Consider the following 27,277-nt stretch of genomic DNA (forward strand, 5'->3'; position numbering starts at 1 on the left):
TTACCAGCGGAAAGAATCAACACACATGCGTCATTCGCGTAGCTTGCGCACACACGTTCACACGCTGCCGGTAGGGCTTTGGGCCGTAAGTCCCACCACCCTTTCTTTGCTGATAAGGGTCGATTTTGTTGCAGGGCAATTGAATTTTTTTTATCTACTTCGATTGCCATGGGGTTGCTTGCTGCTAATCAACTTGTGCAAATGTTAAAGCAATGACACGTACGTATTCTAAACGTATGACGTATAAAAAAAAATTCAAACTTACTGTTCATACACCTATACTACCTACCACAACATTCTAAAACATACCAGATGACGACGAAGTGCAAACAGCCAATGAGGAACAGTGTGAGGGACTGTATTGGTATCCAAACATTTCCCATAGAATGAACGTGTTTAAGATTGATTGTGTATATTATTGGAGGGTTTTGTTTTGTCGAAACAATGGTACATAATTCTCAATTGAAAACAGCAAGGGAATGGGATTATTAAATTCTATATTTCATGCGTTGCCGTTTCATGCTTACCCGCAAAGACGTTTTAAACGAACCATCATTTCCTGAACTATACGAACATAATTTCAGTAGAAAAAAATATTACTGTCGAACCCATTAGGTAAAAAAAAACAAAACAACGAAGATTAGTCTACCGCGGGTAAAGATTTCTTCTGCTTTTTCTCTTCAATTCAACCTCTATCTTAAATAGCATGAACGTTGTGATTCTTTAATTTTCTATTCTCCAACGACACTAATTTCTTTCTACCATATCTGTCTACCTAATAGTGTCTTATCTAACAAAAAATTCTCCCGGAACACTCATCGCTTCTATTGTCTCTCATTCTCTCTCCTCGGGTTGTTGTAGTAGTGGAGAAAAATAAACGAACAAACAAACAAACTAACACGCTCTCCTGATTTTGGCATAATAATAGATCCGCGCTCTCGTTGTCTAGTGCTTATTAACATTATGAATTATGTTTACTTTTTTTTTGTTTACGCATGAAGCCTCGTCGAAGGGTCTACGAGCAATTTTGGGGTGGACTCACTCACAGGAGGTGGCCCACGTAAAACAATCATGCATGCGTTTTCCTCCTGGCGTATTACAGTCTTGTGTTATCGTTTTTATGCGTTTTCTTGCTTGTTTTTTTTAAATATACTTATGGACGCTCGAGAGGGGGCAGTAGTTATAGTACTCGGAACAAAAGGTTCTTACAGAATCTCTTTCTCATTCAACGAAAACTAACCATACGCTAACCTCATAGCAAAAATGCTTATTAGAAAAGAATGGCCCCTGGAAGTTAAAATGCATAATAACTCCACAACATTTGTTATCGCTTGCGCGATATGGCAATCTGATTGTCCGTCCGTGGAACAATCAACAATTGGCCATCGCAAACGCATGGAGGCCGGTTCATGATTGCGTGCTCGCGGAAGGCCCTTTGAGCGTCGTCGACGGAGCGGAAGATGTGGAAGGGGACGATGGAGATAGAGGAGAAGTTAATGGGGCGGAAGCGGTCTTCGCACGCGTACCCGTGACAGTCACTTGTCCGCATTCTACCGTAGCCTCCGTCGGCGCATTCGATTCCGTGCTGTTGGGAAGCGAGAAGAATAAATTGCGCAAAATGTGAGTGCGCGATTTCGGAGGCGCTGATGATGCTGCTGCTGGCTGCTCGTGGCTAGAACTATCACTCAAAGAACTTGCAGACAAGGGAGGCGAATCCAGTGGTTTCGATTCGTTCCTTTGATTCTGCGCTGCCTCGGCACCTCGACCGGAGGAACAGACACTATCACTGTATGTTGATAGGGCGGGTTTTTCGATCAACATAGCTCTGTTGATTGCTTCATTAGACGAACAACTGCTGCTGCTGCTGCTGCTATTGCTGCTGGAAGCGATCGCTAGTTTTGAAGATGGGTTTGCAACGAGGCTTGTATGTCGCACCGTAAACTCGGGCGACGGATTCAGCGAACCGGTCTGTGTGTTCTGCTGTTGATGTGCGGATAGTCCGGAAGAGTGCGACATCTGCGTTTGTGTTGCGTTGCGCGAAAGCGCTACAGTGGCGGCGGAAGAGTTCGATGAAGCGGTAAGCTGCTGAGCCGCTGTCGTCTCCTCTTGCTCTAGCTCCTGCTCCAGACTGACGTTCTCTGGGATGTTGTACGATCCGGTTGCACTATCCACCGATAGATTACGATGCTGGCTGGAGTTGAGCTTCGGAATCAGTTTGCCGAAATTGATGCGCTTGTGCGCTGAAGACACACTGGTAGAATCGAAGTCATCACGGAACGAACGTTCAGAGCTGCGGAATGATCGTCCGCTACCCAAGCTGGCTTTATCTGCCGCCGTGTCCTGCAAAAAAAAGGTAGGCAATGTAGTTTTTTCCGCTGCATGTATGACATATATCATACTATCTTATCACATCACTATTGATATTTACCTGATCCGATGGGATGCTGTACAAGAAATCACAGGAATCTTTCTTACTGTCAATAACGAACGACACAGTATTGTCGAAGCGCACCCGCTCCGAAGCACCGTCTTCGCTGAAAGCACTCGACTCTGCTTGCTGCTTGTAGCTCAGTATCGAACCGGCCAGTGCCTTGGTAGAGGCGGTATCGTTCAGCGTATTACCCGACTTTTCACTTACACACGTCACTGCCGAGGCCGTTTCCGAGGTGCTCACATCAGCCTGCACCTCCAAACGATGCCTGGGGAAAAAGGGCCCAAAAACACGTTAACAACCAGCCCAGTATATACTCAGTACGAACGTTTTACCCTGTAATGCTGCCTGCAAGCGCCGTGGTTGACGGGTTCGCTACACCATAAGCAGAGTGTTGGCTGGACACGCCGAGATGGCTTCCGCTAGCCACGCTTAAGCTTACCTCTCCAATACTGGTAGCTCCGATGCGTGAAACCGCATCCACACTAGCAGCGTCTGGAACGGACCAAAACATGACAAAATAAGTTAATAATGATCGACTAATGTTTATGCTCCATCACCGTCAGTGAGTTGAAAATTCCGTCCGCACGGCATTACCATGGTTTCGGGAACCGTTGTCTTCTTCTTCGTCAAATTCAAATTTCGTTCCTTCGCCACAACCTGCCCGACAGAGTGAGACAGGCACAACACCGTACACGTAAAACAACAATATTGGCACCCCGATGGCAACTGCCAAACCGGCAAGGACAGGCGAAACAATTACCTATGGGAAGGAAGAAAACCAAAAAATACATAGAACGATTATTCAATGTAGAATACGATAATACAGACAACTATTCTGATATACTGGTTCAGTAAGGATAATCCGCAACGGCCGCCAGAACATATCTATTCCGTAAAAGCTTTAAAATGTTACAATCTGATGCTGGTGAATGCTGTAGATTTTTTTTTCGATAGCAAAGAATGCAGTAGTTCTCGGTAAACAGACAACTAACTTAACGTGAATTAAACTTCCATAAATGCCTAAACCCAACGAGCACGATGTCTCTGTGTAGGTGTATGGAGCGCAAAAGCTCCAACAAACCATCCCCTGCTTTTGCTTGAAAGCTTTTCCAATTTTCGCAATGTAGGTCATTCGTCTCCCTTCGTCTCTGACGTCACTATATTGGCTGTATGAGGGAATTATGTTTAGCAATGGCATTGCTCGCGAGGAAAGGGCAGGAGTTTGGGCTATATTTAGGAAGGACATGTTAAGCAACATCGGTCTTCTGCTGGAGCATTGCTAGCCACTGGCTGAAGCGACGGTAAGCTCGTCGTCATTATGAGTGCTACTCGTCATAGGTAAAAGTTAAAGTTTTTTTTGTTTATCCCGGGAAGCACGGAGAGAAGAAGATGATAAACGGAAAGATCACCAGGATATAGTAAACCACAACAAATAGCCGCCAGTAAGATGTACACATCGGGCTAGAACAGTGTAGTATTGTGACTAGCTTAATCGTTACTTAGCGTTCAAGTAGAACTGCGACGTCGCCATACCGATGATCATGGGACCGTTTTTCCCCATCGCCCGAAGGCACTCGCTCATAGCAGATGGGAAAAAGAACATATTCTAACACAGCAAAACGCCAAACTGAGCGATTCGCTAAATTATTCAACAGATGCTCCTCTCTGCTTGAACACATTCGTAGGATCGAATGAAAGCAAATACACTGGAAACAAAATCCTGCACTTTTGGGTTGCAAAAGATGGAGAAAGTATTACATTTCATTCTAAACTATGATTTAGATCGATTGGACATTTTCTAAGCCGTTAACAAAAAGTATGAATTTGTTACAAATAGCGCGATATCTCACATTAGTGTTTTTTTTTTATAATTTTAGCCCGAAAGATATTACTGCATTTGATGAAACTGAACATCGTATGAATCAAAGTTTATCAACATTGAGTAAAAAAAACACAACCTATTGGAACCAAAACCCACCCAAACGATGATGTTGTGCGGTGGTTCATTCATTATTCATCGTCGAGCAAATGAGTTTCATTCACCTGCAGGTGAGGTATGTCACATTAGGGGCCACCAGAAACGCCACGAAGGCAAAAGCGAGAACAGGAAATAATTTCCGCACCACCTTAAACGAACAACATAGAAGCCAACACTCAAAACAGTGTACCTCGTTTTAGGCTACACCTACCTGTCCATTGAACTGAAAAAAGCAGTATCGAAAATAACGTTCCGCTATCATTGCTAACCAAACGTAGAGTCAACTTGTTCTTTTGCGCATACCGACAACATCAATCACGACCACTGCTGCTGCTATATGTATGTAACTAGATTCACAAACTAACCCCAATAAATCGAATTAGCTGTCGTTCCCCCCGTCTCGTCCATACGCCTCTAACACTAATCACAATGGTTTTTGCGATCCAAATACGTCACACAGCCAACAAGCAAGCTGCCGATAGCACCCAGAGAGCTAAACATGCACGCAGTTTAGAAATGAACAGTGAAAAAGGCGTGTAGGAGAGCACAGGAGATGGGTTCAACTGTCGTTGAACCACAACCTCCACATTGCAGGACAGAACAGACAACGGAAAACTCATTATATGACCAACCTACATATTTGTTGATCGATTTTATTACATATTTCCACCATGAAATTATGGAGGAGCTCGTGGAAGCCAAGATGCACAAAGAATATACTTAAATTTCCAGGAAAGGCTTTTTTTGTTGTTTAAGTGACACTTAAGTATTCGAAATTTAAAAAAATGTTTTCTGGATCAGTTCCAAACGAATCGCGTAGAATAATGCTGTTAATATTGGATTCGATAGAATTTATGCAAAACGGTTGAAAATGTGTAAATTTTAATCATTTCTGCATTTATTAGATGCAGTTTTTCAACATTATTAACAGCTTAGACACGACTACAGCGCGCATAATGAAGCATAAAGATCCAAAGCATCCGATGATTCACTGATTTGAGTTGTGTTCGTACAGAATTTAGGGTCAAACAACCTCGCCACCGCAAACTGCTCCTTTACCACCTACTGTGCAAGGAAGGTGTGTCATCGTAGCGATGAACGTATGCGAACAACACTTGCTCAGTTCGCTCATAGTCATTTTCAGGGCCCTACACGCACGCACCCTACCTAACTATAGGCTGCTGTCTGGCTGTTTCTGTTCCGGTGCTTATTTTTAGTGCTGCACACATTTTGTTGCTTCATGGATGCATCCATGACACGATGATGGCTCGCACATATGGGGCGGATGCCGACAATTGCAACACTGCCAACAAGAATGAGCGAATTTTCTCCTAGTGGAAAAATGAGGGAGAGAGAGAGAGCCACAGCTAATTTTCTGTTTCGAGATTGGAAAACTCTCCCGCCATCTGGATCAGTCCGAACCGTAGGCCAGCATCAAGCTCCCATTTTGGGAACAGCATTACTTGCTCTCTTATTCCAGCATAACCGACGAAGCATAACCAGTGCCATAAGAGAGTTCAGTTTCCCAACTTTGCTCAAAACGTTGCTTGCTGCCTATGTTTTATACGGGTCGAGCCCTCCACACAGTATACATGTATATATATATACATATAAATGTTGTAAATGTATTGCTTCGCTGGTCAGATCGGCATACCAGACTGGCCAGTTAGCATGGAAGATTCTTCACGTTCGGGTGTGCTTATCGCAGCTCACATTTTGACGTTTTATTTTCAAGACTGAAAGACGGCCGATGGCGTACAAGTAATAATGATTTTTTTTGCTTGCAATAGCAAGAATTCTAATCTGCCGTAACAATCAATTGGTTACTATTATCGGGGCTGTGGAACTGGTCGGTTAATGTTTTGCATCGGATACACAACTATTTTCGATCGTGTTTCATTGTACGCTGTGCTGTGGTGGTAAGCAGTTAAACTTTGATTATAAGTATCGGCGATTTGTGAACTTAAGGGTAGAAGAACGTTTACCACATACTTTTAGAAATACACAAATTTGAAGTGAATTGATACAACATTTCCGTCCAACCAAAAGTGCCCTTATTACTAATGCTCGTGCACCCTGGTCATCATCATCACCCATCGTCATCACCGACTGCTAGCCAAACACAGTACATTCAGAACGATTAACAAAGCAAGGTGTGTCACCTTGCCTTTAGAAAAGTTTCGCCCTTCTACGATGCTCTTCTTCTCTCTGTCAGTTTACCAAATACGAATTTGGTTTTTGAAAATTTTGAAAATGTGTACAATATAGCTCGTGACAACATTTACCCGGTTCTATATCATACTGTAAAGGTGTATTCATAAACGGACTTTGCAAGATTATGTGTAAACTATATATAAGTAATGTGTTTCCGTATCGTTGAAGTTCGGTGCGTATTATTGAAGTACCGTTTAAAGTGATAAAATACGTTATGTTTGTTACCATGTGGTTGAGAAAAATAGAGTTAAATTACTAAAATTGGGATTTACTTAAGTGCCCTAACAATGAAGTATTGATTGTTTGGGTGTTTGCACTGAAAGAGAGATTTTAGAACTAAAGAATCAACGAGAGTGAAGGCAAAAAATCTCATTACATTACATTTATAGTTAACAACTATTCCAAACATGATTTTGACACCGCCAATTAATGCAATCCAACAAAGAATGATAATGTGTTGTGTTGTGTTGGTGAACACATAAATGAGAGCCATATTTTTACACCAGACAAGGAGAGTACAGTTTCTCTCGTTCTAGTTTTCATTTGAATTCCTTTGTCCTTGACCTAGAAAATCCTGGGCAATCGAGTACTGTTGGTCGGAAGAATACCATCATATAAAAGGATATACTGATTTCAAAAAATAATATTGCTTCTTTTAAAGATGAAATTGAATTCATTAGGTGAGAACAACAATCTAAAATATATCGCAAACAAAGGCATGTCTGGTACAGTGTACAGTACAGTAAGCCGTAAATCATACTTCGTTCATATAAATCTTAATAGAACTAAATAGCACTTAAAACGGAACCGCGATGCTTGGATCACGGCATTCAAGTAACCATCAGTTTAAAGTCCACAAATGAGCTATTTTAGTTACCTTTGTTCCAATAGCCGTCAGGGGTTCTATGCTTTTGCAAAAATATACAATTTATAATTAGACTAACCTTCTTTTCATCTTTTTGTTTGCAGCCAATCGTGACCTCCCCTTAACGGACAGGGTTGATTGAGCATACTGAGCTGACTATTGCACCGTTGCAAAACATTAGGGGAGCTCATCGCTATAAAAATATCATCGATAAAACAGAACCCTTTACAATCAACTAGAAACAAAAACAACCATGTCGGATACGGAGGAAGACTCTACATGCTCGGACAGTTGGCCGATCACGGAGGATTGGTTGATAGAAGTGCTGAAGAAGCATCACGAGGTGCGGTCTGGGATAAAAATTACCGACTTTAAAGTGAAACAGGGCTGCCAGGATGGGGTGAATAATTTAAGCGACATTCTATCCGTATCCGTGGTCTATGAATTTGAAAAAGATATCGAGCCAGGCGTTAGTCAATGCTTGGACATTGTGATAAAGCTGCTTCCACAGGATCCATTCAGTCGGTACTTCGTGACGGAGGCACAGTTCGATCTTAGGGAAATCAAATTTTATACCAGTGTATGTACAGCTTGAGATAGAGCTTCAGTGAGTGTAATCCTAGAGGATCGGCATATGATGATAATGCATTCTTTCGTTATTTTATACAGATTCTTCCAGATCTTCTGGCATTTCAAGAGCAGTATATCCCAAAGGGTGTCGGCAGTATGGTGATATCAGTGCCAACCTGTTTCTACACTCAGTATGCACCCATCGGCAGTAACACTACGACTTCGCCTAGCAGTCCAGACTCCACCGAGAGCATACTAGTATTGGAGGACATGCGGTCCCTCGGTTACAAAGGAGCTAATTTTACGACCGGTCTTACTCTTGGTCAAACGGAAGGAGCCATACGTGCCATCGTTACAATACACGCGCTCTCTCTTGGGCTTAAGATAAAAAAGAAAGTAGATCTGAACGAGAAGTATCCGGTAGGTAGACGTAGCATAAGCATTGCATTGATATGCAAAATTACTACACATGACGAGTGTTTAGTAAGAGACTTTTCATGTGTGTATTTCAGTTTCTTTTTCAAACGACACGGGCAACGGAGAGCTACCAACAACTAGTCGAACAAGGAATGCCTCAACTAACCAAATTTCTTGAGCACAAACCTGGGTTTGAAAATGAACTGAAAGCGCTGAGCAAAATTCGTCCAAAAACGAAATTTCTGATTGAAACGCTTCTGCAGCCAATCGAGCCGATGGGACTGATCACACATACGGACTTTTGGTGCAACAATTTGCTGTTCCGCAGTGAACCGGACGAAGAACGTACCGACAGTTGCACTATTCTAGACTGGCAAATGGTTACATATAGCCGTCCAACGAACGATCTTGCCTTGCTGCTGATTTCGTCCATTCCGTCCAACACTCGACGTCAGCACACGTCCCGACTCCTTGACCTCTACTATGGGGCTCTCAAGTCCTACTGCCTTAAAATGGACGTCGATATTGAGGCGGATCTCGGATACAGCCGTAACAAGATGGAGTGCGAGTATCGGCAATCATTACTACTAGCGTTACTATTATGCATTGGATCGGTAGATATCGCAATAGGTAACGCGGCAGCGGAGCAGCGGCTGCTGGATGTTTTGCGAGACTTTTACGAAGAAGGCATTCTGAGTCTCGAAGGCTATGTTTAAAACTCACATCACACAGCATGTCTTGTTGATTGATCTTTTATTATTCACCGTTTATCCATTCATCCAAAGAAGTTTATGGCCGCAAATGCGAACATACATGTTTTAAGTCAATTGCGCACTCTTCTTCAAATGAAAGACACGTTGCTACACTCGAAGAATGATCAATTTATTCCTGAAAATGAAGTTACTAGCGGTCGATTAGCAAATATGTTATGTGGCCATTCTCGAGACTGGCCTATGTGTATAATTTTAAACATTCTGCTGGAATACAGAGACAACACACAAGTCGAGTAGAAATCAACTCGACACATGCACTCAAGCGTACTGCTATTTAAATTTTACTGCAGGGTTGGTAGATTAGTATGTGTAAGTACATATTCATGATACCGAGAAAAAAGCTTTTAATAAAAAACATCTGCTAAAGCAATTACAATGTTTAAATAAAGTGTTGACAACAAAATAATACTGTTTAATAATTCCAGTTATAATATCACAGCACCGTGTATATCAGCCCACAAAATATAATTTCGATTAATTTTTTAAAATTTCAATTCAATTCAATTCAATTTCTAAGTCGGTAAAAGCAGCTTTCGGTCAATAAAATTTGTATCCAAAAGTAGAATTCGTGGCACTACTCCGTATGGTATCTGATACAATCTTCACCTTTGTTAATGAATGATACTCAGCACTAAACAAACTAAGTATTTTAAAGACTTTATGTTCTTTAGTTTATCCTTTCTATTCTATTTAGAATCAATACACGTCAGCAACAACATGACTAGCCCACCACTTCCCAGAGAGTATACTGCAACAGCACAGTAGATGATTCGTGAAATCTCTATAGCAGATGTGTCAAACTCATTTGTACGGTGGGCCACTTATTTATTTAGATTCACTTTATTACGATTTCGGCCGTATTTTCAACGGAGGGCCACTGGCCACTAACCCGAAATTCAATTCGCGGGCCGTATTATATATGTCGAATATCGATGTTCCATTTTCAAATATAGACTAGATTAATCATAACTTCATAGCGTCGCGGGCCGTATACAGAACCTTCAGGGGCCGCCAGTTTGACATATATGCTCTATAGCATCTCATTATACTTTCAAACACAGAAGGGTTTCGCCAGACGAAGAGATGGGCTGATCTCAATATATGCAAACAAAACAATGTTCTACATATTCACTGGTTCTAATGTTTCCACAGGTGTTGTTTTGAGGTGCTGAATAAGTATAGCTTCAATTTATTAAAGTAAGCGTCCTCGAAAGCCATATTGTTTGCTGGGTTAATCTTGCCTCGCCTTATTTGACATCCATTATTTCGTAGGTCGGAATTTGTTAGTTTCGTAGGTGCCGCTGCTATCAATTTGGTCTTTTGCTTGGTACCCAAGGTTTTGTTGATCTAAATCATTTTTTAAGCATACATTTCTTTGGAAAATACGATCGAAGCCGTAATAATGTAAATTTCAATAAATAAACATACATCCTTTACTGGTAATGTCATAAACAAATTGCATAGGTTGGTCAAGAACCCAAAGACTTGTCCAGGCCGTTCACAAGAAGAAATGAAACGTTTTACACGTAATATATCGGAGAATATTGCAGCAAATCAAGACTGCGAGCCATTATAACACCATATGCGTTTTTGTTAGTTACTGATTTTTCATTATGAAATGTAAATGGATCTAAGACATAGATGAAACAATAAAACATTAATGAGAATTCAAAGGCTACAAATAATAAAACCTGTAAAATGTAACTTTCGAAGAAAACAATATCTATCGATAGTTAAATACACGAAATATCACTTAAAAGAATGTAACTGAAATATACATTCTTACGCGATTAAAGGAATCGTGAACATGAAAAATGTGAGTATTTTACTATGTTTGCTACAGAACAAACTGAAATAGGATGTTTTATACATCAAACTATTGATAATTGCCTTTACCTAATTAAACAAATACATGAAAAATGATAAGTAGGCAATCAATATGTTTTATCATTTTTTCCCTTTTTCCCAGAGTAATTTCCAAGAATCTATCGGGTATTGACATCGGAAGTTGAGAAATTATTTTAATTTGATGAGAAGTATCATTCTGTTCTGTTCTGTATATCTGTTGGAAAACTTAATTATCCTTCGTGAAGGTAAGAAGTTCAAATATTTCAGCATAAATCTTGTTAATTTTATGTAAATTTTCACGCTTCTTCTGTTTGCCCTTTTATATTGTACTTTTACAAATAAAGAAAAATATGTGCCCACTTACCGATGCTGTTACTCCTCCCAGAACGGCTAAATTGCGTTTGTGCTTGCCAGCTGACTTGTAGCGAGTATGAATTTTTCTTCCTACCCACACAGGAATACCTAAAAATATATGAACGATTCCCGATTGTTAAAAATGTTCAGAAAAAATTACATATTTTGTACATGATTTGCTTACCGATAATCATTGCAGGGACGGCAATACCTGCCACCAAGGCGATCCCTAGGGGTGCGCCTACCAGAGTGCCCAGCTGCCAAAGTAGCTTCTTTTTTCGCGACCATGGTTTCTTTCCCCAAAACGTACATCCCGATGGGCTCAGATAGTGAAGATCGCTAATTTCTTTCATGCACAGCCAGCAAAACTCAGATCCACAGATAGCGCACACCATGTGATTACAAGAACCATCGTCCATCTTTACGATGAGTACCTGGCATCGTGGGCAGGGTTTAATTTCATCTTCTGCAAATTGAAAAAAAACGTATATAAATTAAACAAACAGTACGTGAGAATAGATCAACTGTTGGCATTGACAAAACAAAACAAATTGGAACTGAAGAAACATAAGAATGAAACAAAGAAACTACAAATAGAGCTACAAACAACTAAACAGTATATAAGTGCAAGGAAAACAGCAGAGAAGCCAAGTTGAGAAATCTTACTATGTTGTGAATTTTTTCTAATACTACCGGACAGGGCGCGTGTTGGACTTTGTCGGGAAGCTCGAGCTGCATCGCAGGTTTGATCTGGATGCCATTCCGCTTTGCAGTGATAGCAAAATTGAACGTCGCATCCTGGCCGCTGACAGCATATTCTCGGACAGGAGGCACATCCGGTAGCGATAACAGCATAAGTACAGTCTGGCCCAGGACACCAGCGAGAATCCGGATCGGACAATAGCACCCGCCGAACCATAAAATCCTCATACTTCGTGATGGCCGTTGGGAACGCCTTAAGCAGCGTTTGTATATCGGTCGGATGCATTGAATCGGAGCATTGAGGGCAACTGATATCCGTACGCGATTCGGAGATCTGGATCATAAGATAGTTTTCCAGGCACGCCCTACATGCGTAGTGCTTGCAATTTAGTAGCGCATAGTATTCGTCGCTTGACGGTAACACATCATAGCACAGCGGACACTCGTCCGGCACTTTTCCGGCATTAGATGATGCATTTGTTCCGGCACCACCTGTTGTAGTAGAACTGCCTCCCTTACTTTGCAAGCTATGAGATGATTTGTGACTGCTTGGGGTAAGTTTCGAGTTGCCCGTTCCGCGCTCCAGATTTCCAGGCGAATTTGCTGAATGCTGTGAAGATGCATCAGAATTGTGCTGCAATAACAAAAGAAATAGCAGTTATTTTATAACATTTTGTAACAATGTGCTGGAAGCTAGAGATACTAATACACGCGACACAGCTATCTTATCGAATACCTTCTGGATGATTAAACCATAAGTAGAGCAAAACAAATACGATGCACTCCACTCACCTTATTACTGCTGTGGCCTGTAGATCCAGTCTTATCATGCTTTCCGCCCCCATTCGAGCCATTCCCATGTCCACCACTACCTCCACTATTGCTGCCCCCTTTTTCCGCGTCACATAGTCTCTGACCGAGCGGAGGGCTACCGCGTGCAGCTCGTGCACTTTGCAGCAATAAACGCCGGAGAGGGAAGTTCAAGTTGAAGGTATTTCGACTTGTACCGCGCATTTTGTCGCATCTATACACACCCACTGTACACAAAATGTAAACGTACACTCAAATGTACATGTCCACAGTTCTACTTCAATTTTACTAAAATCACTAGTATGCAGCAATGCATAGGAAATGATTAATGCATTTGTTGTTTGGCCCTTAGTTTTGTTAATAATAATCTATTCTACGAATTTTCCAGTCTCAAACACGCGATTAACTAGTAAGAAACTAGAACTAATCACGTTTATCAGGGCAGCCAATGACCATTCAAATTTAAGCCAGATGTTTTCCCGTCACTTATTGACTTTGTTCGATTGGTTTATCGTGCACTATCATGCGTAAAACGGTGTTGATTTACACTGCATATTACAGCTGCTGAATCGTATCGCTGGTAAGATTTACTGTAATTGTTCTGCAATAAAGAAGCCGTCTCATTACACTAGGTATACACTAGGGACACAGGTATCTTTAAATTGATTGAGCTAATCTGAAAAGAAACAAATAGAAAAACACGTATTTTAGAATGTAGTGTACATATTCATATAGTATTATAAATTTACTGTGGTAATCTATTACACCTAGAAACGTAAATAAATTTAACATCGACAAGATAAACAGTTAGAATAAGAATTATTGGCCCAGGCATGAAAATTAATTAAAATTTTTATTATTAATTGGTTCATTTATTCTTTGAACTTTGAGTATGACGGTTCAAATTCAATTATTATTTTAACTAATGATCAAAACGGATCTTCATGCTGGGCTCAACGGATACCCTTTGCTTATAGGCAAAGTTCTCGGAGAAGCACTTCTGGTACTAAGGAAGGGGTGAGAATTCAACCTGAGATTCCAATGTTGCCTTTACAAAATCCAATGTATGATCCAATTACACCATCCACAGAAAACGGATACACCCTACCCTGATGAATCATCAACGGTTCAATAATCAATTCTTCATCAAAGACATTTTTGCTTATTCATTCTTCTCTCGATATACACAAAAGTTCATACAAAGCAATAAACTCTCCTTAAATAAAAACAACTTCTGCTAGACTGCGACAACATTGATTTGCTGACTTCAATAGATTGATTTAGGCAAAATGGATATTGCATACAATAAGGATGTAAGAGACATCCGCCCGATTTGTTCGGTGCAAAAGTGTACTTTTAGATCGAGTCAATATTTTTTTGTTATTGCAAATTAAATCAAAGGATCATATTTACACGGTTCAATTAGTCGTCATCAGACCTTGGAAAACAAAGAGAAAGAAACAAGAAACCAAACTTGATGTATATGGTTGGCTCATGCTTTAATCAATTGGTCAATCAATCAATCCATGACACGAATGGGCGGTCATTGTCCAAACGACGCTGCTGCTTGCACTGACGTACAAATGACCACCGAATTCGATAATGAAGCACACGACTAGCGAACTTACGAACAGTAGTAAACACCACATCGTGGTGTACCATCGGGCCATCGTTTCTACCCTCAGATGCGAGAGAAACCGAAGCAGGGCAGCAAAGAGTGTGTGAGGAAAGAAAGAATTAGAAGGTGAGAGCACTTGAACTTGAATTTGCTTTTAAATGTCACTAAAGGCAAAGGGCAATGTGCGCAAAGCGAGGGTACCGGGTTCTTTCGGTCGTACTGTAAATAGTGTACGAATAATCTATGCAGATAAATCCCAATCCCATCTTGTACTAACATTCCACACATTTTCTCTTGCTTGACGTTAGGCATTGTTTGGGATGCTGTTTTTATAGAGAAATAGATATGCATATATACCATGCCGATATACTACTACTACCTGCCCTCACTGTGCAGTGCTTCAAGCTACTGTATTTGTGCACAACGATCGCGCTTCCTGACGATCTGACTTTATCGCGTAGATTGTCCATTGCTGTTCTATTATGGCATAACGAATGAAGGTTAATCAAGGCGATGGCAAGCGCAGGTGCGCCTATGTATGCGTTTGCGAGGGTGTGGAACGAGGACAATTTACAATGTGGGTGCCAGAAGATTCTCAGCGAACGATCTTTCACTCTCTCCCTCTCTCCTTGCAAAACATTTCGCGACCAATCGTCAAACGCGAGGGACTAATTGACGGCAAGCCACCGATTCCGTCACTAGACCGGGCATACGATGGTGTAAGGTATACCACCGATGCTTTGAGACTCTTCGCACCTCTGGCCGTCGTATCACCGAGAGTGTGCATATACGTGCCCTTCTTCTCTTCCGCTCCATCATGAATAAGCGTTCAACGACAACAACACAGCGTTCAACAGCCCAGCGACATCACGGTGTCGGTGCGCGTGGCCATGGGTTGAGTCACACCATCACCAACACCATCGCAAATCTCTGTTCAGCGCCACGCGTTTGTTTATGGAATACGACGGGGTGTTGCGCTGCAGTCGCAGCGCATTCCCTTCATTTTGCTTAACGAGATTTCTCTTCGATCTGGGCGAGTAGTGAGTGTTTTGGTGTAGCGTTGAGTTGTTTATACCGCGCTAGAGCGGTTTAACTGGTATGAACATAAATATACTATTAATTAAATAAACTGGTCCCTTCTCCATCAATAGATAGTAATCTACTTCAGCCATAAAACGCTGGAGCATATTATTGAATCACTAGAATATGTATTTCGTATTTCTAATATGTAAAAACATATGCTTGCCCAAAAACTCACATTCGTCGAACGAAGGTCGAAGGTCGAATAATAAGATGGTGTTATTAGGAATAGTCCCATACTAAAGAATGGCGTTATCGGCCAAATCATTAATGTGTATACGATTGTTGTATTCCTCACTGTAGACCCTGCCTAAGATCGTCAATTGCTGCAGATACTGCAGAAAAAAAGACCGAAGCTATTTGAAAACAAATCTCCGACGATTGCAGCACACTTGTTTGTTGTCTATTTTCGCCATCAAGTACATTTTAATTTACTTTAATTAACCGCGACGATATCGAATATGTATGAGCATCAGAGACCAAGCTATCCCCTAGCACAATGTTGTACCGCTAGATGATAAATGAAAACGTTACAAACGTTATTCGCAAGTGATGTCAAGTCTGGTGCAAAACCGGTTTGTGCACACTAGTTCAAAGGCATCACCAGTCAGTGGCGGACTTCGGTTTTTGCGCCGAATTCATAGAAGAAAAAAAATCGAAAGTAAAGGAAACCATTCGACTCACCATCATTTTGCCTATTCGATCGTAACGACAATGAGCATTACATTTGACCAAGACCGGCTACTAAAGGCCGGTCCTCCCTTCTTTGGCGACTGGCTTCCTTTTACTATTCGCAGCCAGGCGACGATAGTGGAGAAAGTGATTGAATCTGCTGTCTCGAGATAGTTATGCTAGCACTTCAAAGCAACGTTTTGCACGAAGAACGCATCTAACCTTGATGCGTAGTGTTTGCTGAAAAAATGTATAATTTTCTACCAATCGAACAATTTTCCATCATCTTTGTGCATCACTGGCCAAAGTACTGACGGCACGCACGTGCTTGACTAAATTGGATGCTCGTTTCGATTAACGGACAAATCGCACAACTAACCCATGGCTAGGGCGAAGTATTTTTTCAACAATCAGCATATGTTTAGTTACAATCGTTTTATAAAAAGTTAAAAAAAACACATCCCGAAACAGGCGACACTATATGCTTATACGTTACTTCCAGCGGTAGCCGATTACTGTTATAATCAAAGCAAATTGATTGCAGATAATTGAGGAAATTGGGCCAACATCGACGACGCTAGTCTGTCTTAGACCCCGACATGATTCACTTTGTGCCTTGCGACGTCGTAATCAATGTTACGCGTGGCAGCACGCAGAGCATTAATGCGCATCATCATCACCATCATCATCATCATATGCGTCATATAACGCTTGAGGATCATTGGAGACATCGCCGTAGTATAGGAGGACGAAATATCAACAACAGTAATTCAGTAGCGGCAGTTTTGGCGCTTGGCAACAGATTTGATGCGATGTGAAACTGTTAGACAATACTTGAAAAACTTTAATCTCACATGCGATTAATGTGTAAAGAGAACTGACAAATTTCGACAAATCGCGCATTGTGAACTCAGAAATTTAAGAAGAATGTTTAAAAATATCAGTATTTGTTACTGATGTAACAAATAGTCAGAACAAATCCGTGAACTAGGCAATGGTTTGGTAAGTATGGAATGGAATATGGAATGTTTGGTAAGATTCGATAAGCCTTGAATCGGAAGCTTCCTTTTACATTATATATTCGTACACGTTTACATTGCTTTGCAACAGTTTCATTTCAGTTTATTCGACTAGAGCTGTCTGCAAGCTAGCGTCATTTTTATCATACATGAATCATGCATAGGAAAAACAAACCTGCTTAATTTCTCTTGTTGTCGTAGAGGTTTGTCAATAGGATGAAATGGTCTCCCCTTCCTCCATTCGCTTTTTCGTTCATTGTCAAAGCTGTTGAAGTTCCAAATTGTACGTAATGAGCAACACAGCTCCGACAGCTAACACCATCATTATCATTTGTAGAAGAACAATGGCTTCAACAACAACATAAGCCTCACAACAACAACAGATTGCATCATTTACTCTACTCTCGTCGCCAGTCCCCCGACCTGTTGAACGGATTGGTTGGGAGGATATTTTATCTCGCTTCCATGCAATACCGAGTTCGGCGGTCAATACGAGGTGGCTTACAAGGGTTTCGTACTGCATGCTTTAACTTTAGTGACCACGGCCAATGAAATATGGTTGATCAATAGCCAAACTTTCCATTACGCATTTTGTTCGCTGTATCGTATCGTTTGGTCGATAAATGGACTTTTAATGTAAGATAGTAGAGTTTAGACGTTTTGTTTTAGACGGCCACAAACACGGACATTTTACATAATGTCGATAATATTCTTTACTTAGCTGATGCTATTTTTACACCTTGCCAAAATCCGATTCCTTAAAAAATTGAATCAAAAATGAATCATATCTTAAAGCGCATTGTTTTGAAATAAAAAAAAAAACTATTATCAAGGTTAGTAGTAACAGCAGATTGAGTGCTTTGAATTCTGGAGTTGCAATAGCTAGCACAAGTTTGGCCCGACGACAGATTTGATAACATGACAGACAAACGGGTTAACTGTGTGGCATGTTTTAACCCACTGAGCCACATTTTGACGTCATTCCCGCACAAAGCAAGCGCAGTCGAGCAGCCTCTACTACTCCACCACATCGATGCACACTACAGCCACATCGCTAACTGATTACGTCGATACGACGCGTTAAGTATCAGTTTGCGCTAAACATTTGCACAGATGAAATCAAAATACCTTCAACCGTGCACCGCCATTGAAAACAAAGCAAAAAGAAATCGAACCGCTTAGCCCGTTGGTTGAAGAATGATGAACAAAAAGACTTATGCACGGGTCGCACAGGAACATAAGCAAAGCATTTCTCTTGGGCAAGCTTTAACAGGCAAGGAAAACTAAGCATTACATTTGCGATTACGGCAGCAACCAGACGAACAGTACAGTAAGGCAGGGAGGGAGCACAGCACAGCACACTGATGTTGGAAACCATGGCAGCGATTGTGTCGCTTGATTTCCACGATCCGTCATGGTAAGTAAAAGCGAGAAGTTACAACAAAAGCCGCTTAATTGCACAACTTGCATTCGGTACGGTGAAGCTTAGCTTATGATTTTTCCTCAATATATCAGGGTGTACAAAATGTTCTTAAAAAATGTGCACTAATATCGAGTTGTCTGTCCATCCGGTTCTCAATTACCAGCTACGAAAGATTCTCCGCACCAAGATCATAGGCAATCAATTTCAGGAATAAATGTGGAATACTGATTTACATCTCAACTCAGCGTGCTTCTGATAACAAAGTAGCATAGGCACGAATGGTGTATTTTTGTTACAAACCCATCATGGTTTTGCTTTGCATAGCACTGTCGTGTGCCCTTGATCGATTCTATTTTCCGGGGGCTTCTTTTTCCGCTTCCTCCTCGCTTACCATAAAGATTGCAACAACTCGAAAAAATCCAGCCAGATGCTAATCGAAATGGATGCGGGACGCGCTTCATGCTGGCCGGCATATAGTTCATCATGATCTAACAATGCGATGCATATCGATAGGGTAGGGTATAAACTGCACAGTGCATGCGTACAGTTGTTTACGATTGTTCGCGACTGGCCAGATAGTTGAAGGTCGATCAAGGCAGCGGATGAGAAGGCTTTGACTCACTTCAATGAAAGCGATGACGAGGCAACCCCTTTGCTTTTACTACTACTTCGCTCGCGTATGAATATACCTCAGAGGTAGAGGTCTGGTTTCTGTTTTCGTTTCTGGCATTCATTCATATACCATTACCGCGGAGTACGAGCGATGACATACGGGGTCATCTTTGAGCACTGTTCACTAAATTTTACATTTTTAATCTTTTTTTATCAGCGTTACGTTACTCGATAGGGGTGGATAATATTTTTAGTGGCTAAAAAAATATTCACTGTTGTATAACAGAAATACCGTTCTAAAATAAATTAAAAGGTCGTTTATCACGTCTGACGTTCGAGCAGGTGTAACAAATATGTAATGTTAGAAAACTGTAGGCATTTTTACATTTTCATATAGTATTTTCTTATCAAAACAAGAAATGAACTTAGACTGACTAGCTAATAGTAGCCTCTAAATGACATTTTTTACGTAAAATGTGGCCTTCAATTGGAATGTTTAGATACCGCTTCCTATTGATTAAACACACAAACAATCGAATATATCAGTATCGAAAGTATTCTAATAAAATTATATGTAGTGTAACTGCTCGTACACGTACAATTTTTATTATTATTCATGAAAAAGACGTTATTTTGGAAAATAAACTATCGGATTATGTTGTGCTACTTATTATTTACCGATTTAAATGTATTTTTAGAGATATTCGTGAAAATTCACCGAATACGGGTCGATATGTTAACGTGTTAATAAATGTAAATAGGTAGACAAACATGTTTAAAGCAATTTTACACTCTTACTTTACTAAGATTGGTGTTAAAAATTTTATGTTGCCCATTCTGGCCCATTGCTGGCAGTTTTTACAGCATATTTGATGTAACTTAACAAACAAAGTAGGCATTTAAAAAAAGAGACAATCTGACGGCTATAGAGTACGGCTCCGACTGGCTCACAAACCGGCTTTTCTCTCAAGTTTTTTGGATTATTTATAGTAAAATTGGTGATATTTAATACAAGAAATGTCGTTTTATGTGTCGACATACGCGTTGTTTTAAGTTTTATCCAGTTATCAAGTTGTTATCAAGTTTTAAATGCATATTCAGCAAAATCAAAAGAGTGTTATTGTTTAAAGTTTTGGCAGGAATCAACAAAAATCAACATTTACCGAGTACAATCTGTTCCCGAGTTACGCGATTTGTGCGTTCCCAAAGAATCCGCGTGACTCGAATATCGGCGTAAGTAGAATTTCGAGGTTTTCGACCAAAATAAAAATGGTTGATTGATATGTTTTATGCAATTTAGTATTTTTATACACTTTATCATTTATTTTATTATACGATTCGTGCCGAATATACTTAAATTTTTTTTTCGCTTGTAAGTGGAATAAGTTTATTATCAAAAATGTAATTTATACTGCATTGGACAATTTTTTAACAAATTGTACTGATTTGACATTTCATCTATCAAATTTATAAAACCTCGTATTTCCAAATTTGTGTAAGTCGAGAACTGTGTAATTCGAGAACAGGATGTACCTATTTTCGGCAGAATTTAAAGAGAAAAATTACTTGTTTTTCGTGATTTTAAAATTCCAAGCGGGCTAGAATAAATTGTAAAAAAAAAAAACATTTTAATTGTTCTACTGTTCTACGTTCTCTTAATAACGAAATCTGCCGAACTATTGGCTGATAGCAAATCTGCCGAAAAAAATTGAGCTTTGCACATTTTGTTTGATAAATATTTTGAAAAATATACAAGGAAATGATGTGATGAAATGAAGAACTTCGTATATGAATAACAAATGAGCATATCTCTATTTAAAAAATATATGTTGAGACAATTTTCATCCCGTTTTTAGTTACCCTGTCGAAAGCATGTACGCTGCCGAAAACTGGTACAGTTACCCTACTTCTACACAGATTGTTTTTCGAGGTGGAAAACTTTACCAGTTAAAACTGTACCCCGTCGAAAAGACGAGCTATGCAATAGCTTATAGCAGAAATATAGTTGTGATGTACAATTTTCACCTATTGGCGACATTTTCGACTTCACACAACAACATACTGTTCCATATGGTGCCGGGTTATTAAAGGTTATCACAAGGTGAGAGTCGACCATTGCATCATCGAGCAATCCTCCCCGAACCGATTGCGTATCGTTTTAGAATTTTACTTTTTCTAACCACTTGGAACGGGAACATAATCAGGCAAACGCTGACAACAACACGAATCTGCGCTATCACGCATACGTCAACGACAAATCGGCCGCCAAAACACTTGCGTTTAATAAGTTCACGACTACGATCCCCATTCCCATTATTGTGCGAGATTCTGCATCGGTTTATTAAGCAAAAATGAATAATCCACCCAGAATAGCTACACATTATCTCATCTCATCTCTTTCACACACAGAGTCCAAGCAAATGTTGTCACAGAATCCTCACCGAAGGTCGTACGTTTCCGCAGCCCGTGGAACCATGAGCTAGATCGCGTAAATTTGTCGTCAGCATGTCGCATTGGACAAAAGATACGAGGACCAGTACGCGTGCCGCCGTTCGATACGAACAGACGCAAAGCAGCTACAAGAGCAAATAGAAGCCAAAAACGGACGATTTGCCTTATTGGAAATATCTGTGCCAAGTGAAACAATTTAAACTTCCTTGTCACGCTCAGTTCGCTCTCGTCGTGAATGCTGGACCGATCTAGAAAACAAGCCAACTTCAAGATGTGTCGGTCTGCGTAGCTGGTAGGTTCTTAGAACGGCTTTGCATGTGTGAGAGGGCGAATGAGTTTGTACGTGAATGTAAAAGTAAACATGTAGAGTGGTGTCACGCAATTAGCTGACTGCCTCGCCCGTTCGTTCCAACTGGTCGAGCTAAAACGGCCCCATCCACAGGAACGGTTTCGAACGGTTCAACCTTGCGCGACTTTGACGTTGGTGGCCCGGCGGCTACAAACAGCAATGAATATGCAATCACGCACATTTAAGCACGGCAGACCGGGGACTCACTCTCCAGGATGGCAAGAGTGCACCATAGCCGCGCGACTAGCGTCTTGTCGTAGCGAATTGTCCTATAAATTAATTATTACAAATGAACAGAACGTGCAAACGATCAACGCAAAGAAGACACACTGTTCTCGGCAAAATGCTTCAAGAGTGCGGGGGAGCTGTAGCATCTCTCCAGCGGTCGATGACGAAACGAACGTTTAGCTGCATCCGTTGAAAAGCTTGTCTTAGTTTTATGTGTGGCTCGTGCCGAATGCAATCAATGTGGAATTCCATCAGAGATGATAACATTTGCACTTCAAACTTCTTAACATTGTTTTCACGATTAAATTGATAAGTGACTCGTTCCTGCAAAACCAATCATTATTCTACACTGCAGCTGTATGTTTGAATAAGCCTGTGTGATTCGTTGTTATTAAGTAGTGCTACATCACATTACTAAATGAATTTTTATACTCGTTACAAATGCCGTACAAATGTATGATGCAAAATAGAAGCATCAAGTAATATGTGCGGCCGGAAATGGCTACGATATTGTGTCTACGAACAATATATTATCTCTCGTCGCACGTCAAACAGCTGCCCTATTATCAAGGCTAGTTACAAATAGCAGACATTTTAAAGAGCACCAAGAATATTATTAGTTACATCCTGTCTTCCTCAGTATCAATCAAAGTTATCAATGGGGTACACATTGGTGTTGATCTACACTGCTTCCTGCAGTTTTGAGTGTGTTGTGTGTATGTTAAAATTTACCGGTTGAGAATTTTGTTATTCAATAATTTGGTTCAGAACTTATTTTTAAGCAACGTTAGAGATACATGAGCAAAACACGGCTTCGACATCTCCTCGAGATCAGTGCGTGTGTAAGAACTCTTTCTGGATCACCTGCCACACCGCTGTGACCTTTATTTCGCGCAAATACAGGTAGCCTACGGGTATTGTATAATTGCACAATTACCGTTACATATGGCTACAAACGGATCAATTAAGAACAGAAAAACCCCCATTGCCAGTGTCAACAGAGAGCAGAGAGAAGCAGGGCAGATTTAAAACACATCGAACTCTTCAATTTCGTCGACGTGTCTCAAACATGACTTCGCTGGAGGGGTTTCGCCGCATGTCCCCGTTTTAATTACGTTCGCCTTGACACAGACTGCGCGCGGACGAACGGAGCCAACCTCAGCGAATCGGACGAATGTCAGACCGATGACAGCTGGAGCAACGCCAACTCAGTTTTCAGCTTCAATACCGTTCGGAAAAGGTGCATCGAAGCAAGAAGGAACAAACGGACGACCCTCCGTGCGTCCGCTGCCCTTCCCTTCTCTATCCCGCCCACGTCCTTTCCTCTGCGACCACCTATTAAAACTATATCGAGGTGAACTTGTTCAACCAACCGAGCTTATCATGCTGATATTTGGGACGTCCGGAGAATAATTCGCACAACATGCTTGTGCTACAGAGTACCGGTTAACAAAAGCACGAATTGCACTATAAATAGCATCTTCTGTGCTATCTTTGCCATCTCGGCCTCTCTTTCTAACATCCAGGGATTCTCCTTTCTAGCTCATGGCCCAGGGGCTGCGTGTCCAAGAAATCGCATCGTTCATGCAACATAACACACACACACACACACACACACACACACACACACACACACACACACACACACACACACACACACACAAAATAACACATCGCCATATTTTCTTACGCCATGGCGAGCTGCCACTATCTGCTTACCAGGGGGTTCGCGTAATACGTTTCATCTGCCAAGCTGCCGTTATTCGGTGTTTCACAGATATGGGAGCGTAAAATTTTGCACAACCATCTTTTCGCTTAAGATGAATCCCACAATCTTGCGTTCTCGCCTGTTGCTATGGAAGCGAAACAAATATCACACGTAAAACTTGACGATTTTCAATTGAAAACAACGATTCACTTGGCAGATGCTAGAGCTATTGAAGATGCACTGCGGAGTTTTTTTTTCTGTAGGAGACACGGAACTCCCTAAAGTGGGATGATGCTTGACGATGGCCGCTGCCTCGATCGCAGCGCGCTGGTTGTTCGAGAATTACGGTAAATTATACACTACACCTACATTCAACACGGTGTATCACGCACACATTCACACACTCCATTCCACACTGAGCTCGACGTGAAAATTTGTTTGTTTGCTACGTTTGCTACTTATGCTGATACTGATTGAAAAACGCACAACTGTTTCTTCTCCATTCTGCCGTCCTCGTCCTTCTTTTCTTCTTTTTAATTTTCTTTTTATGCCTGAGTGGGTTATATTCCGAGGTTTGATTCTAATCAAGTCAAACTGTTTATATAAGCAACTTGAAAACTTACACACGACAACACATGGCGTGTGGCCACGGAGGTGACAAAATGTTGAAAAAAAAAATCAATTTTGTCAAAATTGCTTATCAACTGCAAAAATCGGCTTTTCTCGTGGCCGCATCAAAAATCTACACATGAACGACAAAAAGCTCAAACATCTGATTATCATCAATATTTTGTTTGAGAAGTACTAAATAGGTGCATACATCAAATATAAAGATGCATTTTAGCATTATTTTCATATCAATGGGTCACAACTGCGCCAAATAGCTGTTTTTTTACGCTTTTTCACGAACATCAACTTTTGTCGCTTTTTGTCAACTTTGTCGACCTTAGGTAAACCTCTGATTATACCTTCAAAAAAACGGATGGTATAGAAGGCCTCAACCTACCAAAACTATCAAGAAGAAGAAGTCAACTTTATTTCCTGGCTGCTTCAGGTTACGAAATTTTGACAAAAGATCACATTTTGAGAAATTTGTCAGCGTTTTGTCACTCCCATGACATTGCGCCTACAAAGCAGACCGTTTGAAAAGGAGGTGGTCTCACACTGTACAACACGGCACTTTTCACTGAACTTCACTAGATAATCATTTTAATGATTTTTCTCATCCGAATTAATTACTTCTTTCGTTCAATCCCAAATAGCCAGAATTGCTTAAGCAGCTCATTTTGGCACGCTAAAGATCGCTGCTCTAATTCGCCTTTTGCCGTAGTTAAACAGCATCAAAGTTCCAGGCGGTCCTTCTAAATAGCGCCTAAGCAGCTTCCTTATGCCACGATGCCAGGGATTATTTTTCTTTGTGGTTTATTTTCAAGCAAGCGTCATCGATGAAATAAACAACAAGATTTGTTTCGTTTAAACACATATGTATATGTTTAAATTTTTTGTATTGATGCATTACACAAAATTTTACACAATTTACTGATGATTCACAATCACTTCACTCAATATTCATTCTTCAATTAACGAATCTAACTTGTGCAGCAGCAATGAGATTATTGCCGGCCATCTCGTACCGATGTCATGCATTAAAAAGTTACCCTACCAGCATTAAACGGCTTTGAAGGCATTCAGAAGGCATTTAAGGCCTTAGTCGCCTTAGAAGGCGAATTAAGATTTCAACCGAAACTTTCAAGGCTGTAACGGGTTCTTTTCGAAATATTTCAACTTTTTGATTCAACAAGAACAGATAGCTTGCCGCCATCTTCGCTTGTATATATACTGGTTTTGCACCCTTACTAATGTAACTGCCAAATAGAGCAGTGACAACGCTTTTGGTTCCGAAACGAGAAAGCGTGGGTTCAAATCCTGATTTTTTATGATCTTTTTTCTGTGCTTATTTCTTTTTATATTAATATTTTCTTGCTATAATGAATATAAACAAACTTTTTGTGAAGCAAAATGAAAATAATACCTTTTTAAAAAACATAATAATTACTCTCTCTTCACCCATCATTATCAGGATGGGAGAAATATGCATCTCATTTCTCATTTTATTAGATTTATCGAAATGAGTTTGATATATTAACACCTTTCAACGGGTTGGTCTTTAACAACCGAATAATGCAGACCATCATTAATAAAGTGAAATAGCTCAGAGCTTAACGCAAGAGAACATAACACGTAAATCGTGCTATCGAATCTCACGCTCATATTCGGGAACACTACAACAGTGCAGTGTTGAAGACACTTGTAAGGTTTTCTTTTGACAGTTGCAATTTCAAATTAAAAGCGAAATTTTTCATTGACATATTTCAAAGGCATTTAATTACTGCTAAATGCACTGCTGATCGCCTTCAATTCGCCGGCGATTACAAGACGATTAGAAGGCATTTAACGGAAATTTGCGGGTAGGGTATAAAGTTCCACCAAGTTCGGTACGCTTTCTCAACAAGCCTTCAAGTTCCACCATGAACCCTACACATAGTGCTAATCAGCCGCAAAGTTCCAAAAAGTACCATGTGCCTGTTAAAAAGCTCCATAGTTCCGCAAAGTACCGGCTATCTCTTAATCAGCCACAAAGTACGACATCGGAACGATTTTTCGTTGAAAACCCCTAAATCAGCTATAAAGTACGAGCTGGCTGTTTGGGATTGGTCGTTTGATCAGATACGTTGGCATCAACATCAACGACCATTATTCAAATCTCACTTGCTTCTGTACAACTACTGGTTTGCATTGGAGTTTAGTATTTAACACTCTGGGCGATGTGTGGCTCGCTTTGGAATCACAGCTTTGTTCACTCTCCTACTCTTTGATTGGTCTCTCAGCAACTCTCAGCAGAGCGTATTGCAGCGGGAAGAAGGAGAGAGCGCATATTGCAAAAGCGGCATCGTACGTGAGGATCGGACAGAGAGTGAACGATCGTAAGCCAATCAAACGGTCTTACCCAAGCGCCACAGATTAAGCTTAAACGACTGGAAAATTGAATATCCATAGGAAAAAAATGAAAGCTTCACAGCTTCATTGGTTTGATCAATAGATGGCGTATTACAACTCATCATTATATTGCTATCCTTTTCTTGCAATGTGTT

At 40.6% G+C, this 27,277-nt stretch overlaps 2 protein-coding genes and 1 long non-coding RNA gene across 9 annotated transcripts; 2 read left to right on the top strand and 1 right to left on the bottom strand.

The window, feature by feature from the left end:
• Window positions 1–480: 480 nt before the first annotated feature.
• LOC121603571 (E3 ubiquitin-protein ligase RNF19A-like) lies at window positions 481–24,656 on the bottom strand. Of its 4 annotated transcripts, none has more exons than XM_041932489.1 (9): window positions 24,495–24,656; window positions 12,948–13,566; window positions 12,120–12,789; window positions 11,638–11,919; window positions 11,464–11,561; window positions 3,029–3,194; window positions 2,767–2,926; window positions 2,429–2,699; window positions 481–2,340 (listed from the first exon to the last, which is right to left on the bottom strand). In XM_041932489.1, exons 2-9 carry the CDS (start codon window positions 13,167–13,169, stop codon window positions 1,408–1,410), a joined length of 2,802 nt encoding a protein of 933 aa, XP_041788423.1. In that variant the 5' UTR covers window positions 13,170–13,566; window positions 24,495–24,656; the 3' UTR covers window positions 481–1,407. The 4 variants fall into 4 exon arrangements, with proteins under 4 accessions (XP_041788423.1, XP_041788421.1, XP_041788424.1 ...); XM_041932487.1 differs by having other exon boundaries at window positions 12,948–13,636; window positions 24,137–24,656; XM_041932490.1 differs by having other exon boundaries at window positions 12,147–12,789; window positions 12,948–13,641; window positions 24,137–24,656.
• Window positions 6,092–9,644, top strand: LOC121603573. 4 transcript variants are annotated; one of them, XM_041932492.1, is made up of 4 exons: window positions 6,092–6,331; window positions 7,596–8,071; window positions 8,161–8,481; window positions 8,574–9,644. In XM_041932492.1, the coding sequence occupies exons 2-4, from the start codon at window positions 7,745–7,747 to the stop codon at window positions 9,192–9,194; spliced, it is 1,269 nt and encodes a 422-aa protein (XP_041788426.1). In that variant the 5' UTR covers window positions 6,092–6,331; window positions 7,596–7,744; the 3' UTR covers window positions 9,195–9,644. The 4 variants fall into 4 exon arrangements, with proteins under 4 accessions (XP_041788426.1, XP_041788427.1, XP_041788428.1 ...); XM_041932493.1 differs by having other exon boundaries at window positions 6,106–6,173; XM_041932494.1 differs by lacking the exon at window positions 6,092–6,331 and adding an exon at window positions 6,522–6,565.
• On the top strand, window positions 20,123–22,704 carry LOC121603575. Its single transcript, XR_006006682.1, has 2 exons — window positions 20,123–20,622; window positions 21,799–22,704. It is a non-coding gene; the product is annotated as an uncharacterized LOC121603575 (long non-coding RNA).
• Window positions 24,657–27,277: the final 2,621 nt, after the last annotated feature.

This window comes from Anopheles merus, chromosome 2R (genome assembly GCF_017562075.2).
Source record: "Anopheles merus strain MAF chromosome 2R, AmerM5.1, whole genome shotgun sequence".
Classification (NCBI taxonomy): Eukaryota; Metazoa; Arthropoda; class Insecta; order Diptera; family Culicidae; genus Anopheles; species Anopheles merus.

What these genes read in the sequence shown, in the direction of transcription:
- LOC121603571 (XM_041932489.1), bottom strand. Translation starts at nt 13,169, where the DNA reads ATGCGCGGTACAAGTCGAAATACCTTCAACTTGAACTTCCCTCTCCGG. An exon ending in CAGGCCACAGCAGTAATAAG is followed by an intron (nt 12,790 to 12,947) that starts GTGAGTGGAGTG and finishes TTGTTATTGCAG; the next exon opens with CACAATTCTGATGCATCTTC. An exon ending in ACAGCATCCCATCGGATCAG is followed by an intron (nt 2,341 to 2,428) that starts GTAAATATCAAT and finishes TTTTTTTTGCAG; the next exon opens with GACACGGCGGCAGATAAAGC.
- LOC121603573 (XM_041932492.1), top strand. Translation starts at nt 7,745, where the DNA reads ATGTCGGATACGGAGGAAGACTCTACATGCTCGGACAGTTGGCCGATC. An exon ending in AAATCAAATTTTATACCAGT is followed by an intron (nt 8,072 to 8,160) that starts GTATGTACAGCT and finishes TATTTTATACAG; the next exon opens with ATTCTTCCAGATCTTCTGGC. An exon ending in ATCTGAACGAGAAGTATCCG is followed by an intron (nt 8,482 to 8,573) that starts GTAGGTAGACGT and finishes TGTGTATTTCAG; the next exon opens with TTTCTTTTTCAAACGACACG.